The sequence below is a fragment of the Lissotriton helveticus genome, chromosome 1_1, assembly GCF_964261635.1.
Source record: "Lissotriton helveticus chromosome 1_1, aLisHel1.1, whole genome shotgun sequence".
NCBI lineage: Eukaryota > Metazoa > Chordata > Amphibia > Caudata > Salamandridae > Lissotriton > Lissotriton helveticus.
The window spans coordinates 309,043,595-309,059,204 of record NC_136057.1 but is presented as its reverse complement, the minus strand read 5'-3'; the positions used below and the strand labels follow the sequence as shown (position 1 = coordinate 309,059,204).

At 44.5% G+C, this 15,610-nt stretch overlaps 1 protein-coding gene across 1 annotated transcript in view; it reads left to right on the top strand.

Moving 5' to 3' along the window:
* LOC144800058 (solute carrier family 23 member 1-like) overlaps positions 1–15,610 on the top strand; it is a 329,120-nt gene that overhangs the window by 269,777 nt on the left and 43,733 nt on the right. The window contains exon 9 of the mRNA XM_078671654.1: positions 3,945–4,109. Coding sequence (XP_078527780.1) covers positions 3,945–4,109 — 165 coding nt within the window. The remainder of the gene's footprint in view (positions 1–3,944; positions 4,110–15,610) is intronic.

Sequence of the window (15,610 nt, the reverse complement as noted above, 5' to 3'; positions counted from 1 at the left end):
TGGCATTGACGGAAGATGATGTACTTGGCAATGTCATGGAGTATATGGGTATATCTTGGCCTAATTAATAAGCATTGGATGAAAGAGTGGCTGCATATCGGCATGTTGATGGTTTTCTAAGGCAATCTAATTTATTGGTGGTGTTGACCAAGGAGCAAGATAGAATTCTAGGCCTGGCACATGAGGACAATGAAAGAGAATCAGCTAGAGTATTTGATTCCCTTGACAGGTTTGTGGTACACTGTGTGAGGCAGTGCTTATTGTGTGTAATCCATGATGAGTCTTAAGTCACTGTGCCCAGGCAAGTGACATTGGGGCTGTACTGAACAAGGCTTGGACAAAATTAGGCTTTGACCCATAGGCCCACTCAATATATAGAAAGAGGGAAGGGTGTAGCAAGTGTGAACTAGTGGTGGTGGACTACAGTTCTTGTTGGCCTGCTATCAAATTGTTAACTGTGTCAACAGTACAAAGATGATAGTTTTTTGAGATCCAAGGAAGGAATGAAATTGTAACAGAAAATAAAAGTTCAAATCATCTTCAATGGGTTTAGTGGATTTTGGACCATCTAGGAATCAAGCACACTACAACATTACAATATCACCGTAGACATAATGGGCTTGTGAAGATGTAATAAGACAACATGTAACTGTCAGTTCCTAATGGGTTAGATCAGATCAAGGAGTTAAGGAAGTTGTACGCCATTTACAGCTTGACCAGTTCCATTATGGATGGCTCACTTTTGTTTTTTCGAAGAGCAGGCTGCCTACTACCAAAATGGTCAAAGCAGAAGATTGGAGGTGCTGACACTAGCATTAGCATTATGAATAATAATATTGGTTCAGAACATTGATCACAAAAAATGACAACTGAAATAGTTGTTGTGCTTAAATGTGAAGATATAGAGATACAAAATATCCTTTGAGGACATCACAGTACTGATCCATCAATTAAGCAGATAATCCTGTACATTTTTATCTAGAATGTTTTTTTTGTTGTTTTTGTTACCAAACATGTAGTCCTCATTTAACATCATGGTGGGCGAGTTGGGACTCAGCCAACATGTGTTCTAAAGAATAAATACAAGCAGGGACCCTAATTAGTTCTTAGTTTGCCATTGCTGGTCCTGCGAATGCTGGGGTTTGCTGAATGTAATTGCTGCCTACCCTTGATTCCATCTCAAGTCTTTGTTTCACCATGTAACATAATACCAGCCCCTGGATATACCGCCGAAAAGAAATAGTCCAGAGATTTTCATGTTTTGTGTTTTTGGATCATTAGAGAAGTAATTTAGCTTGAAAAGACATGGCAGATCCGGGTCGAATTTTTCTGGATGACATTTAAAAAAATATCAGATGCAACGTTGATGTAATATTTCAGGAGCCATGAGACTATAGGCCATATGTAGGTAATCTACATTTACCGATTCTAAAATACCGAATTTTAAAGATTCGGTGTTTCAGAATCGGTAAATGATATGTAGGAAACAATTCGGTAAATATTACTGAATCGGTACGATTCGGTATTTAAGAATCGGTATTTACCGATTCAGTAATTCCCATTCATTCCTATGGGCCTGGAGGCCCATAGGAATGAATGGGAAGCCATTCACTGTTACCGATTCGGTAAATACCGAATCGGTAATAGGGGGCACATATTCAAGGGTGGCAGGGTGTCACATTAGCACCCTGTTGCATCCCTGAATCGTGCATGTGTGCACATGTGGCACACATACTTGCTCTAAGGGCATGTATGTCTGCCACATGGCACTTTTAAAAAAGCACAAAATTAAGTTTTTAAAGGTTTTCGATATTTACCACCAATTTGTAGTTGGTGGTAAATAACGAATCCCGATTGCAAGAAGGCACTCATTTGAGTGCCTCCTACATACCTTTTTGGTTTCGGTAATTACCGATTCCTTAAACCTGCCTCCTACATCTCAAACCCTAAATACCAGTCGGTAACGACCGAAATTCGGTAATTTCGGCCGTTACCGATCGATATTGGGCTACCTACATATGGCCCTATATCCTTAATTTTAGTGTCAAAACATAGGTTTTGGGGGTCAAGTAGTCTTCTAAAGACAGAAAAGAACTCCTCAGAGCAACCCTTTGCCATTTTCCAAAATGGCGGCTATAAAAAGGAAGAAGAGCGAGATATAGAAATGAAACTAATAATAATGTTTTTTAATCTTTTTATGTATACGCCAAACAATGTTTATGATCTGAATATGATTTTTTTATCACTCCTGTTTTAGACACATTTTGATAGTTCACTTTACTTGTTTCAGCGATCGTTTGTGGTATATTTGGGGAATGTTGAACATTTGAGAAGGGCATATTATCTGGGACATCTTTTTGTAGCACAGGTTTTGCAAGTACAAATACGTGAAGGTTCTGTGGGTAGAGGCTTAGAAATTTCATGGGTTTTAGCTCCCCATCGATATCTTCCCAACCAAATTCTCAATGATCTTTCTCTACACATACGTGATCCAAAACATTTACACTTCTGATCAAGTAAACGCTCTTTTAATGTGTCCACACACAGAATATTACATTGGTGGAAGGTCACTTAGCGGGACTGATCTCTTGAACTCACTGTATCAAAGATCGTCAGATGTGTGACAGTCAGAACTTGTTTTCCACACATGCACAAGGTACTTTCCTACATCTTTAAAGTCTCATCAAATCCTTTTAGAAACTACAGGCTTCAGCAACTAAAGCTCCAAGTTTTGTTCCAATTTTGTCACAGTGTCTTCACCCTTAAGAATATATGCCTTGATAAGTACACCGCGCATCTCGTTTCTTGTACAGAATACAAGCAGGATTAAGTATTTTCTCACCTGTTCCATAACGTATCCATAAATCTGACAATCCTTGACTTATGAACATTGCACCGAATCTAAGTAGCACAATAATATCAATGTTATTACACAGTACAATGACTCAATTGGAATCATTTCGAACAGATCACTTAACATGTGGCAGGACACAAACGTCAGCTCCCTCCGATTTGCTGTTGGCAACAATATGGCTCATACCTTTTGAATGTATCTCTGCAGGCACCAACTCCTCATTGACAATCCCTCCACTTTCAATACTTTGAAATTTAGTGTTCACTGAAGCATCAGCAATGTTTTTGCAAGTTAACATCTCCAAGTTCATCTTGTTCGATGTTGATGACCAGAATTTATCGAGTTGCACAGTGTAAGTGTTGAATTATTGATGCAGGCAAGGTGAATTGTTCCACTTGTAGACATTCGCCTGATTGTCTCACATTCTTTGACAGATGGTTCAAGATAACTGTCATGGTGCACACTGCATTTATATCTATAGAACAGTCTGAATGGCCTCTCTGAAGTTTTGCAAGGACAAACTGTTCTGTTGATTTTGCTGCTGACCTGAGTGTTGACAGTCGGAATGCTGTTCTGGTCATGGGCATATTAAGCAAGTGGGCTGTAAACCAATCAGTGTGTGTCAGCCTGTCTACTGTTCTTTTCCACAGTGGATTTAAATTCCTCGGGTATCTTGGGCCCAGTTTTCTGCCTGCCAGTAGCCTAGTGCTTACAAAAAAGGTCTTGCATTTGCAATGCAATAGGTCTCACATTTATGCGAGTTTGAGCTATTGACATTGTAAATGACAATGCCTTTTATTTTTGTTTTCATTTTTAAAACATAAATAAAAGGCATTCTCATTTACAATGCCAATAGCATAAACTCACGTACATGCGAGACCTATTGCATTGCAAATGCTTGTTTAAAGTTGTGATAACAATTTGAGCAAACTAAATGTCACTAATAACCTGGTACATATACTGGAATAAACATCGTTTTCAGCATGTTATCCATCTTGGATTGATCAGGGTCCTATTGTTGCTGTTACTGAACATTTACAACCTCCTTTCTTGTCCTGTTAACTCTTCTTTTAATTTTTGTATTTTTCAGGTGGGAAGCCGAATAGTTCTAATCGTTGCAGGAATACTGGCGATTCTTGTAGGTGTTATTAGTAAGATTGGAGCTGTGTTTTCCACTCTTCCGTCACCTGTGATTGGAGGACTTTTCATTGTGATGTTCGGGGTCCTCACTGGAGTTGGACTTTCCACCTTACAGGTTTCATTATTTTGTGAAATTTTAAGTGCCAGCTCATCGAGACTGCTTTTTTACATGTCTTAACACGCTCACTTATGACCGTGTACATGTTTTAATAGGTGTTTGTGTTTAAGTGAGTGTGCAACATGTATTCCTGTGCTGCTGGTGCTTTCAGCCTAACCTGTTTCTGTCTTCATGCATATTTAGGCCCTTGTAGGTTGCTGTAGGTATGCCTTTGCATGTGTGTGCTTCTGTGAATGTCTTAAATTGTATTTGTATTTACATAGTTCTTACTCACCTGACGAGGCATCAAAGCACTTTGCTGTGAGTAGCATGCTACTTCAAACCCAAAAAAGGATTAGTGGTGAATTAGTATAAGAAAATATAAATTCATTTGAGCGGTGGACATGTGAGTCTGTTAGTTGGATTGACAATGATAACTGAGGGATAGAAGAGGGTAGGGCATAGAAAGCCCTACCCTCCTAGTAGTAGGAGGAGGTTTGGGAGGAGTAAAGGAGAGATGGAGGGGGAAGAGTCTCTAGAAGTGGATTAGGGAGAAAAATGAGGTTTCGGATGAGTTTAAGGAGGGATACATGATGGAAGGGTTTAGAAAGGGTTGTTTGGAAGACCTGAATAGCAAAATCAGGTTACTTTAAGGTGATACAAGTAGAGATAGAGGAGGGAAGAGTCTAGAATATGTTATTTTGGAGATCATAGTAGTATGAGGTTTGGGATAAGTGACAGAGTGGAGTTAGAGGATATATTGAGAGAGGTATAGGGTGAGGTATAGGGTAGTGCATTGGAGAGGTTCCAAATGTTTTTTTTTTTTACAGTAGGATCAAAGTAATAAATGCATCGATACATAAGTACATGGAAGATATATATATATATATATATATATTCAGCTCACAACATCCACATGACAAATTGACGAAGGCCGATGCCGAAACGCGTCTTTGCTATACTGTGAGGTTTACGAATAAAATCTAAGTGTTAACCACCCCCATGAGTGCTGCGATCCTTTTACAGGGTGAGGACCTGTGGATGTTGTGAGCTGAATATTGTTGACGGGTACACCCCCGTTACGCGAGCACCCGCTCGAGAGTGCGGCAGGCTGGTGTTGTGGGAGCTGCGAGATATATATATATATATATATATAAAGATATATATATATTTATTTATATATAAGGAAGGTACTATATCAGGATTTAATTTGTATTGAATAAACTAAGACTTTCGAATGTTGCTGTACTTTAAGCTAAAAATTAGTTTTTTCTTTCAATAATTCAAAAGTGAGGCAATTGGAGATAAATAGTTAGGATACAATTTACATATTGTGAATTTATATGAAAACTATGCAGTGACCTATATGCATGTTAAGCATAGAATAATATAACCATAATTAATATGTACATTTGTTAAGCAGACCTAAGGAATATCTATATATTTATAAACATAATTATTATACACATTTGTACAAAGGAATACACATATATTGATACATATATATATATATATATACATATACATATATATATATTCTAAATAAATACTTATATACACAAGGATATGCTTTACATTTATGTTTGAGTATGGTGGTATGTAGGGAAGAGCCAACTCTTGAGCAGTCTTCTGAAGATTAAATCGTTATCTGTGAAACTTATGTTTGGTGGAAATGAGTTCCATAGTTTGCCAACTTGAACAGAGAAGGATGTTCCCCCGATGTTTTTTTTCTTGTATGGTGGGATTTTGAGGCGAGGTGCCAATCTGGAGTAGAGGTTCCTTTGTTGAATGTGAATGGTGATTTTACTCCTGGTGAAAAGTGGTCCTGTTCCATGTACTGCTTTGGGGTTGATACAAAGCAGCTTGAATTTGGATCACCTGGCAACCAGTAACCAATGTAGGGCCTTCAAGGCAGGGGAGATGTGAGCTTGAGGCTTTATATGTAGGAGTAGTGTGGCAGCAGAGTACTGAATCCTTTCTAGTCTTTTCATAGTTGATAAAGATGATCCTTGGTAGAGGCCATTAGCGTAATCAAATTTAGACAGTACAAGAGAGACATTGTGCGGAAATCTCAGGTGGGGGAAAATACGTCGCAGAGTTTTCATAGTAATGAAGCTTGAGCTTTCTAATTTGTCCACTTTTGCATTCATTGATAGCTTGGAGTCCGTAGCAATTCCTAGATTTCTTACTCCCTTAGGTACTTTAGGAGGTCGTCCCAGATCGTCATGCCAGACGGTGAGTGGGTCATAATTTTACCAACTGCCACATGTGAGTATTTCTGTTTTGGAAGCATTCAATTTGAGATGGCTCCATGTCATCCGCTGACCAACAACTCTGAGGCAACTGAAAATGTGTTCTTTTCCAGTGTCTGTGGACTTTCCAGTTTATGGAGTATTGGTGTGTCATCTACATAATTATAGCACGTGAGGTGAAATTCATTGATCATTGCTGGTAATGACTTCATGTAGATGTTGAAAAGCATGGATGAGATGATGAAGCCTTGAGGGACCCCTGCTTTTGTGAAGTATGGTTTGGATGAGAAAGGGGGAGAAAGGATGACATTTGTTCTGTTTTGAAGGTAGGATGCGATCCAGTCGAGAGGAGTACTTTCTATACCGGCTTTGTAGAGTCTTTGTATTAGAGTATCATAGTCAACTGTGTCAAAGGCAACTGAGAGGTCCAAGAGGAGTGGTGCTGGTACCACGTTCTATATCTACTGTGTTCTTAAGGTCGTCCCAGATAACGATGAGGGCACATTCTGTGCCGCTTCCTCACCAGAATCCTGTTTGAAAGTCTGAAAGTATGGAGTTATCTTCAATGAATTGTGATATCTGGGAGAATGCTTCTCTTTCTGTCAGGTTGCCCAGCAAAGGTTAATTTTTGATTGGTCTGTAGTTGTCGGAGTCAAGTGGGTCCAGGTTAGTTTTCATTGATAATGGGCGCAAGTATGCCTTTTCTAGGTCTTCTGGAAAGATTCCCGTAGTTAAGGAATGATTGATGATTCTTCTTACTGGTGTGGCAGCAGAGGTAGTTAGAAGAATGTTATTAAAGGTTTGTAGTTGACACGAGTCAGAATAGATGCCACCAGGCCTGCTTGCTTTGACCAGATTTATAAATTCACTTTGTGATATATGTTTGGTGCACTGTACTAGGGTCTGACAAGTTATTTAAATAACCCAATCATGGAGTCACTAATTAGTACAACAATTTAACTTAGGGAGCACTTGCACTGTGGCACTGAATAGCAGTGGCACAGTGCCCAAAACATATAAAACTAGCAAACAGATCAGAAACAGAGGAGACAATCAGAAAAAATGGAAGGGAGACAAACGCCAATGATACCAGGTCTAACACGTGTCCCCTCCAGCTGAAATGTGGGGAGAACCACCCTTCCCCTTGGGAGTTCTCTTCACTACGGCCGAAAAATCTGGACAGACCATCAGCATTGGCGTGTTCTGTACCAGGGCGGTGTTCCACAATAAAGTCCATCCCCTATAGGGAAATGGACCAACTCAACAACTTTGGTTTCTCACCCCTCATCTGCATCAACCATCTGAGGGGCCTGTGGTCTGTCTGAACCCGGAAGTGAGTCCCAAATAGGTATGTGTCAACTTCTTCAGTGCCCAGACCACAGCAAATGCCTCACACTCAATTGCACTCCACCTCTGGTCCCGTGGAAGTAACCTCCTACTGAAGAAGGCTACAGGTTGGTCTAGGCCCTCTTCATTAATCTGTGATAGACGAGCCCCCACACCATGCTCTGAAGCGTATGTTTGAACAATGAATTCCTTTGATAAGTGGGGCGCCTGAAGCATGGGTGCTGTGCACATGGCAGTCTCAGGGCGTCAAAAGCCTTCTGACAGGTGTCAGTCCAGTTCACTTTCTTGGGCTGCTTCCTGGAAGTCAGCTCAGTCAAGGGTTCAACAATGTTGCCATACCCCTTGTCAGAAATTGGGTTACCAATTCTGCAGGGGGTAGCATGGAACAGAGCGGGCAGGCCAAACTTCAGAGGACGTGTGAAGCATCCACGCAGTACCCACATACGACACACCAGGCACACCACAAAAGAGACAGGACACCAGTTCGAGTTGGAAAAAGAGTAAGATCGGTATTATCTCCAACCTGCGAAGGTAAAGCGCAATACCAGTGGTAATCACAGCAGGGCGCCAACTGGCGCCAGAGCAAAGTAAATCAGGGGGATTATGTACAAGGGAACAATGGGAAAAATGGTTAAGTTCATGAGTCCACGGCTGAAATAAAAAGAATGTGTGGTCATAAGCAGAAATCCTAGGTAGACTATGTGAGGGAAAGAAAGAAATACTAATGAAGCCCAAGGGCTATCTCACAGGGCAAACTCAAGCCTTCATCCTTAGCCTCTCGTAGAAATAAGCTGTAAGGGTAAAATACATCATTAAGCATAAATACCCCGCAGGGCCTGCATCTGCATCTCCTGTGGAAAGAAACCGGCGGCACCTGGTCCTAACATCCGGCATAGGCATAAACATTTCCTTAAATAGGCGTACCCATCTCATAGAGCAAGAACGAACTTTCCACCGTCAGCAGTGTCCAGAGGAGGGAAGACCACTAGGCCTCGGCCTGGGGGCAGATCTGGTTAAGATAACCATTAGGCAGGCAAGCACAACATGCCCGAACTCAGTAGGCCGGTACCCTGATGCACATATAAATGGCATCAACAGCTTTCGCCACGGATGGAACACCTAAAATAAACCAGGCCTAATTCACATTGAACCTGGGAGCATAAACCTTAGTCAGGGAAACAGTAGGTATGACATCAGCATAGGATGAAACATCAGCATACATTGGCAACAGGACACAACCAATCAGGGGCAGGGGCGCAGTAACCTAAGCACCCAGCTTTAACATAAGGCTTGGCCCTAACTCATGGGCCAGGAACACCTGTAATAAAACAGCGAGGCTTCCCCCACCATGACCCTGTGGGTATAAAACCTCAGGCGTAGCTTGTGAGGCATGAACTCTTCCATGGTCACCTTAGGGGAAACAATAACACATGGTGCATCAATAACATTAGCAACAGGAGGTACCCCTAAGATAGACCAGGCCTGAATCACATTTGACCTGGGGCATGAATCCTTAGCATAAGCAGGTATCTCTCATTAGGCACACATATGCCACTCTATTCTTCTAGGATCCATTGACCATGTCCTTCACCAGGCTTCTGTAATAGCTTGGGACCTCAGGGCAATCCATACAGCAGGGACTCTTAGCTCCAGCGTGAGGTCAGGCGAAAAGGGGCGACCCGCTTACCACGGGCCTATCTCTACTTATGAAAAACAGGCCTCCCATTCTCACTGTGGGGTGTTGCCTAGTCTAGGGGTCTCCTGTGTACATCCAGGGCCAACAGGGCCCAGTCCCGGTTTCCAAAAGAGGAAGGGGGGGGCGAGCACCGACCCTGTGCCCCGTTGCCTTCTCCACCCTCCCACACAGTCTGATTGATGCCCCACTCACCGATAGTCCTGCGGGGAAGGAGGGGGCTCCGGCTCCTCTGGGGTCTCCTGGGTGGTGGGGGCAGGCACTGACAATGTGCCTCGAGGCCCCCGCTGCGCAGCTCTGGACTCGCGGGGCTCTCCCCACAACCGGGGGCCCCGCCCACCTTCCAGCAGCCTTACTCCTCACGACGGCAGGGCTCCCTCATCACACGGAGCCCTGCAGGTGGCACGACGCTCCTCTTCCGGGGGCACTGACCGGTCTCAAGGCGCACACGGGGGCTCAGCAGGGTGCACAACGATGTCCTCCCTCTTCACCGGGCCCCTCCTCTTTCTCACGGGGACCAGGGGCTTCCGTTGGTTCGGTCGGGCAGAGACCGGCGGGGTGGGCTCCCGCTCCCGTCGCTTCCCACGGGGCTCCCTCCAGACTACGGGGGCCCCGCAACGACGCCTTTCACCTCTCGGCTTCACCCGGGTTCCCCCTCTGGCTGCCTGGCCGGCAGCCAATCCCTGTGCGGCCTTCAGGGGGCGCGGCCGCGCGGGCCAATCCGTGCGTGGCGGCGGGTGACGTCACGTCTCCCCTGTCACGTGATGCGGGCCCTGTCGGCTTCAGGGCCTAGCGTGGCCCTCTCCTCACTCCGGCGGCCCTCTCCTGGTACCGGGGGCCGCCGCAATGGCGATGGCAGCAGCAGGGGGGCTCCTCGCTATCGCGCCGGGCCACGGCGGTGATGACGGCAGCAACAAGGGGTAGGCTCCCTTTTATTAATTATTTATACCGCCAAAAGCGCGCCAAAACGCGGGGTAGGCTCCCGCGGCCCTTTGAAGTAAATACAGTTCCCTCAGGCCACACAGGCACAGCGCTTCCAGAGGCAGGGGGGGTGCTTGTCGGTTTGTAGCGCTCAGGGCCTCACAGCACTTCGGGGCTCCGCACTGCACGTGGGCAGACAGGTCTTCCCGGCACACAGCGCTTCCTAGCTTCAGGGCAGGCAGTCCAGCACCTTGGCAGGCAACAGTCCCCTTAGTATAGCGCTTGACAGGTACACATCGCAAGAGGGGCAGACAGACCCACAGCCAGCCCCAGGGGCACACTCCTCACCTCCTGGGGGGGGGGGGTTCCAGTCCACAGCACTCCTTCCCTTTTTGGGTGCTTCCTCGGGCAGCGCTGGCGTGGTGCTGGGTCCCAACAGCTCCGGGGACCGAGGGGGGCCCTCCTTCTCCAGGGGCCCTAGGGACAGAGCTGTAGCACTACCGGGCCAGGTCAACAGGTAGTGGGGGCATCATCAAAGCAGGGTGGTAGGCTCTCACCATCCCCACTGCAGCGTGGCCCTCCTCTCACACAGCAGCCTTGATCTACTGAAGTGGGGCTTTACAAGCCCTGGGGACAGTAGGGGGGTTCTGGATGGGTGCAGGGTCCAGCCCACAGGCCCAAGTGGCGGTAACCCCTTGCAGCAGGTCCCCTCGCATTCCTGTCCCAGCTCTGTCTCACTGCATGGTGGCACATCCCCCTTACATATACCCTCCTCCCAGGCAGTGCCAGAACCTTCTAGAATGTTGGCAAAACTAGCCTAAACTGGCTCAGGGGGAGGAGTAGAGCACCCTGGGTGCCAGGCTTTCCCTCCAAAAGCTAGGGGTGACTGGGTACCTGACGACTAGACTGCTAACCTCCTGCAGTCAGGTGGCACACGCATAGCCTGGGCATCCATTTTAAAAACACAGCATTTCACCAGGGTACATTTTACAATGGGGGAAATTGACAAGTACTCACACCATTGCATGACATTACATATTAGCATGGCGTCTCACACCACACATGGCCTATACAGGTTTATTACCATGGGGGAGACATCTCAAATTTAGGGGGGCAAAAAGCGAAAGATTTGGGGGGAAAAAGGGCTAAGTCCAACACCCCTTAACAAACCTCCTATAATATCCTGTGAGTCCTAAAAAGGCTCTCACCTGTGTCTGAGTATTCGGGGGTTCCCATGCCAGGATGGTATCAATCTTGGGTTGTAGGGGCGCCACCTGGTCGCTCCCTACCTGGTGTCCCAAGTACACCACAGGACTCTGCCCGATCTGGTACTTACTCACCTTGATCGTGAGGCCTGCCTTTCACAGTGCCATCAACACTTCCCAGAGGTGGTGCAGATGTTCTTTCGAACTGGTGCTGAAAACTGCAATGTCATCCAGGTAGGCGGCACTGAAATCCTCCAGTTCAGCCAACACCTGGTTGACCAACCTCTGAAAGGTGGCAGGGGCATTCTTCATCCCAAAGGGCATAACCCGGAATTGGAAGTGCTCATCTCGTCTGGAGAATGCTGACCTCTCTTGGCCCCATCAGTTAAGGCGATCTGCCAGTACCCCGACGTCAAATCAAACATGCTGAGCTACCATGCAGCCCCTAGCCGATCAATGAGCTCATCAGCTCTGGGGATGGGGTGCGCGTCCGTCCTGTTGACTGTATTGAGTCCTCGGTAGTCCACACAGAACCGAAGTTCAGGTGTGGCACCAGGCGCGGCAGCCTTTGTGACCAAAACCACTGGGCTGGCCCATGGACTGTTAGAGGACTCAATCACCCCTAAGGCAAACATCTTGGAGACCTCCTCCTTGATGTAATCTCTGACCTTGTCAATCACTCTGTAAGCCTTGTGCTTCACAGGAGGACTGTCCCCTGTGTCCACAACATTGACACACCACTCTGTGATACAGGAATCTAGGAAAACAAATCAGAGAAATTTTCCAACAGTTGGCGACAATCTTGCTGCTAATCAAGGGTCAGGGTGGCAGAGAGGCTGGCACCATCCACTGACACATCTTGCTCTGTTGCAGACACGAGGTCAGGAAGAGGCTTGGTCTCCTCCTCCATTCCATCATCTGTCGCTAGGAGCATGCCCACTTCGGACCTTTCTAAGTGGGGCTTCAGGCGGTTAACATGTAGGACCCGCAAAGGGTTCCTTGGAGACTGCAAGTTCCCCAGGTGACATCACTCTTGCGCTCCACCACCTCAAATGGTCCGGTCCACCTGTCCTGGAGCGCACAAGGCTCTACATGGGCCATGTTCAACAACATGAAATGGGGCATCCCCAAAATATAGAAAAAACGACACAAAAGTTCCAAGTATAAAGTCAACCAAAAACACCCACAGAACAGCTATTTTACTATTCAGAATTTATTTTTGAAGTCATTTTAAATAGTACTAACATGATGGCAAACACGGATAAATTCATTTTGATTATCTTATCACATATAAAAATTTCATTATATTAAATCTTACAATAAGAGAAAATCATCAGCCAAAAGTGGAAAAGAACATCAGCCCAGAGCCACATTAAACAATAAAAAAATGACGCAAAATTCCATCAATCAACCCCTAACTCACTACCACACAATACATACACTCAAACTCAAACAGAGCATCATTTCATCATACATGCCGATGCGCATTTCGGAAAAAAATTATTCAAGAGTTCCTTCATCAGGGCGCATATCATAAATCCATTAGTCGGCACGGTCTTTTAAGATCCAAATTGTAATCTAGGACCAATTTCTCAAATAAGTCATAGTCCCAATAAAGGCTGACGAAGCATATCTGTGGGTGAAACATTTTTTTTTTTAAATGTGAAGAATAGAAAAAACTGACAAAAATTCCAGGTCACAGACATGAGCAAGGCAGTGTACAATCACACATTCTAGTACATATCGATTAACACCCATCGTGATGGAACATAGAATATCTGTCCAGAGACCACGTGCGCCTAAATAAAGAAGGTAAGAAAAGGGTGTGAAAGTAACCAGCGCCCAGAAAATAAAAAAGAGATAATAGAGAATAGAAAAACAGAAAGACAGTATCATTTCCAGTACACACCTGTGAGCAAAGTATTGCTCGGTGCTTCTAAAGGGTTAACGGTGGTTCATAACTTAAATGGACTCATAGAGACGCAGCATTGGCAGAAGAATTCTTGGTAAACGTAAATCTCTGCAACTCTAATAATAGAGAGACACAGGGAAAGATTCCTGTTACACAGATTGCACAAATAGGCAGGACATTGAAAGTGGTCACAAAAGTTCTCGAGATCTATCGCAGGTATCCGAGGGCCTAGATAGTGCCTGCAGACGTTCGATGATATGGGTCTACCAAGCACCAAACCACTTCAGTACTCCCACATAAAAGAAAAACGGCTCACCTGTCACTAAAATAAAAGAAAGATGATAAAGACGGTCTCAATCTAGCCACCAATGCTCTCCGAGTATTCACTTTATTCAGAGGATTATTTCAGGGCTATGCTCCAGGCGTATCGTCCCTAAATAGAATGTACAGCATATTAGATGTATATCCGTGCCCATGGAGGTAATCAGTTTATCCCGTGAAAAGTAAGACTGTACAAACAAGTCCATACAGATCCACAGATGAACAGAATCCCTGCATATACAATACACAAGGCTGGTGATACAAGAAAATTGCGGACAATAACCCGGCCATGTTTGAACGAGGGCAAGTTAAGATCGTGTTTTAAAGCCCTGGGCAGAAAAATGAAGCCCAGCGTAAGGCATGAGTATTACAGGTAACCCAACGTAACTATACCGGTAGGGGACAACCAAAAAATGAAAGAGCGGTAAGTGACGAGTACCTGGAGAGCGTTGGTGGCTAGATTGAGACCGTCTTTATCATCTTTCCTTTATTTTAGTGACAGGTGAGCCTTTTTGCTTTTATGTGGGAGTACTGAAGTGGTTTGGTGCTTGGTAGACCCACATCATCGTACGGCTGCAGGCACTATCTAGGCCCTCGGATACCTGCTATAGATCTCGAGAACTTTTGTGACCACTTTCAATGTCCTGCCTATTTGTGCAATCTGTGTAAAGGGAATCTTTCCCTGTGTCTCTCTATTATTAGTGATGCGGAGATTTACGTTTACCAAGAATTCTGATGCCAATGCTGCGTCTCTATGAGTCCATTTAAGTTATGAACCACGGTTAACCCTTTAGAAGCACCAAGCAATACTTTGCTCACAGGTGTGTACTGGAAATGATCCTGTCTTTCTGTTTTTCTATTCTCTATTATCTCTTTTTTATTTTCTGGGCGATGGTTTCTTTCACACCCTTTTTTTACCTTCTTTATTTAGGCCCATGTGGTCTCTGGACAGATATTCTATGTTTCATCACGATGGGTGTTAATTGATATGTACTAGAATGTGTGATTGTAAACTGCCTTGCTCATGTCTGTGACCTGGAATTTTTGTCCGTTTTTTCTATTCTTCACATTTAAAAAAAAAAAATAAAATCACCCTCAGATATGCTTCGTCAGCCTTTATTGGGACTATGACTTATTTGAGAAATTGATCCTAGATTTCAATTTGGATCTTAAAAGACCGTGCCGACTAATGGATTTATGATATGCGCCCTGATGAAGGAACTCTTGAATGATTCTTTTCCGAAACTCGCGTCGGGGCTTTTCTTCACATGTATGATGAAATGATGCTCTGTTTGAGTTTGAGTGTATGTATTGTGTGGTAGTGAGTTAGGGGTTGATTGATGGAATGACTGAATTGTGCGTCATTTTTTTATTGTTTAATGTGGCTCTGGGCTGATATTCTTTTCCCATTGGCTGATGATTTTCTCTTATTTAAGATTTAATATAATGACATTTTTATATGTGATAAGATAATCAAAATGAATTTATCTGTGTTTGCCATCATGTGAGTACTATTTAAAATGACTTCAAAAATAAATTCTGAAAAGTAAAATAGCTGTTCTGTTGAACTTTCCCTGGTGGGTTGTTCCCCTTGCCTTTATCAATTTTAGGTGTTCAGGGTCCCTCTTCTGTTTTTTGCATCTACATGGGCCATGACCCAAACTTTCTGTCCAGGCTGAAACTCAATCAGAGTGACATTCTGATTGTACCACCGCTTCATATCCTCCTGGCTGGCTTCCAGATTAACCTGAACGAGCTGTCTGAATCGCTGAGTCTGGTTCCTGAAGGCCAGCATGTAACTGTATACATCCTGGGGAGGTTTCCTGGGAGATTGCTCCCAGCCCTCTTTGACCAGACTCAAAGGTCCA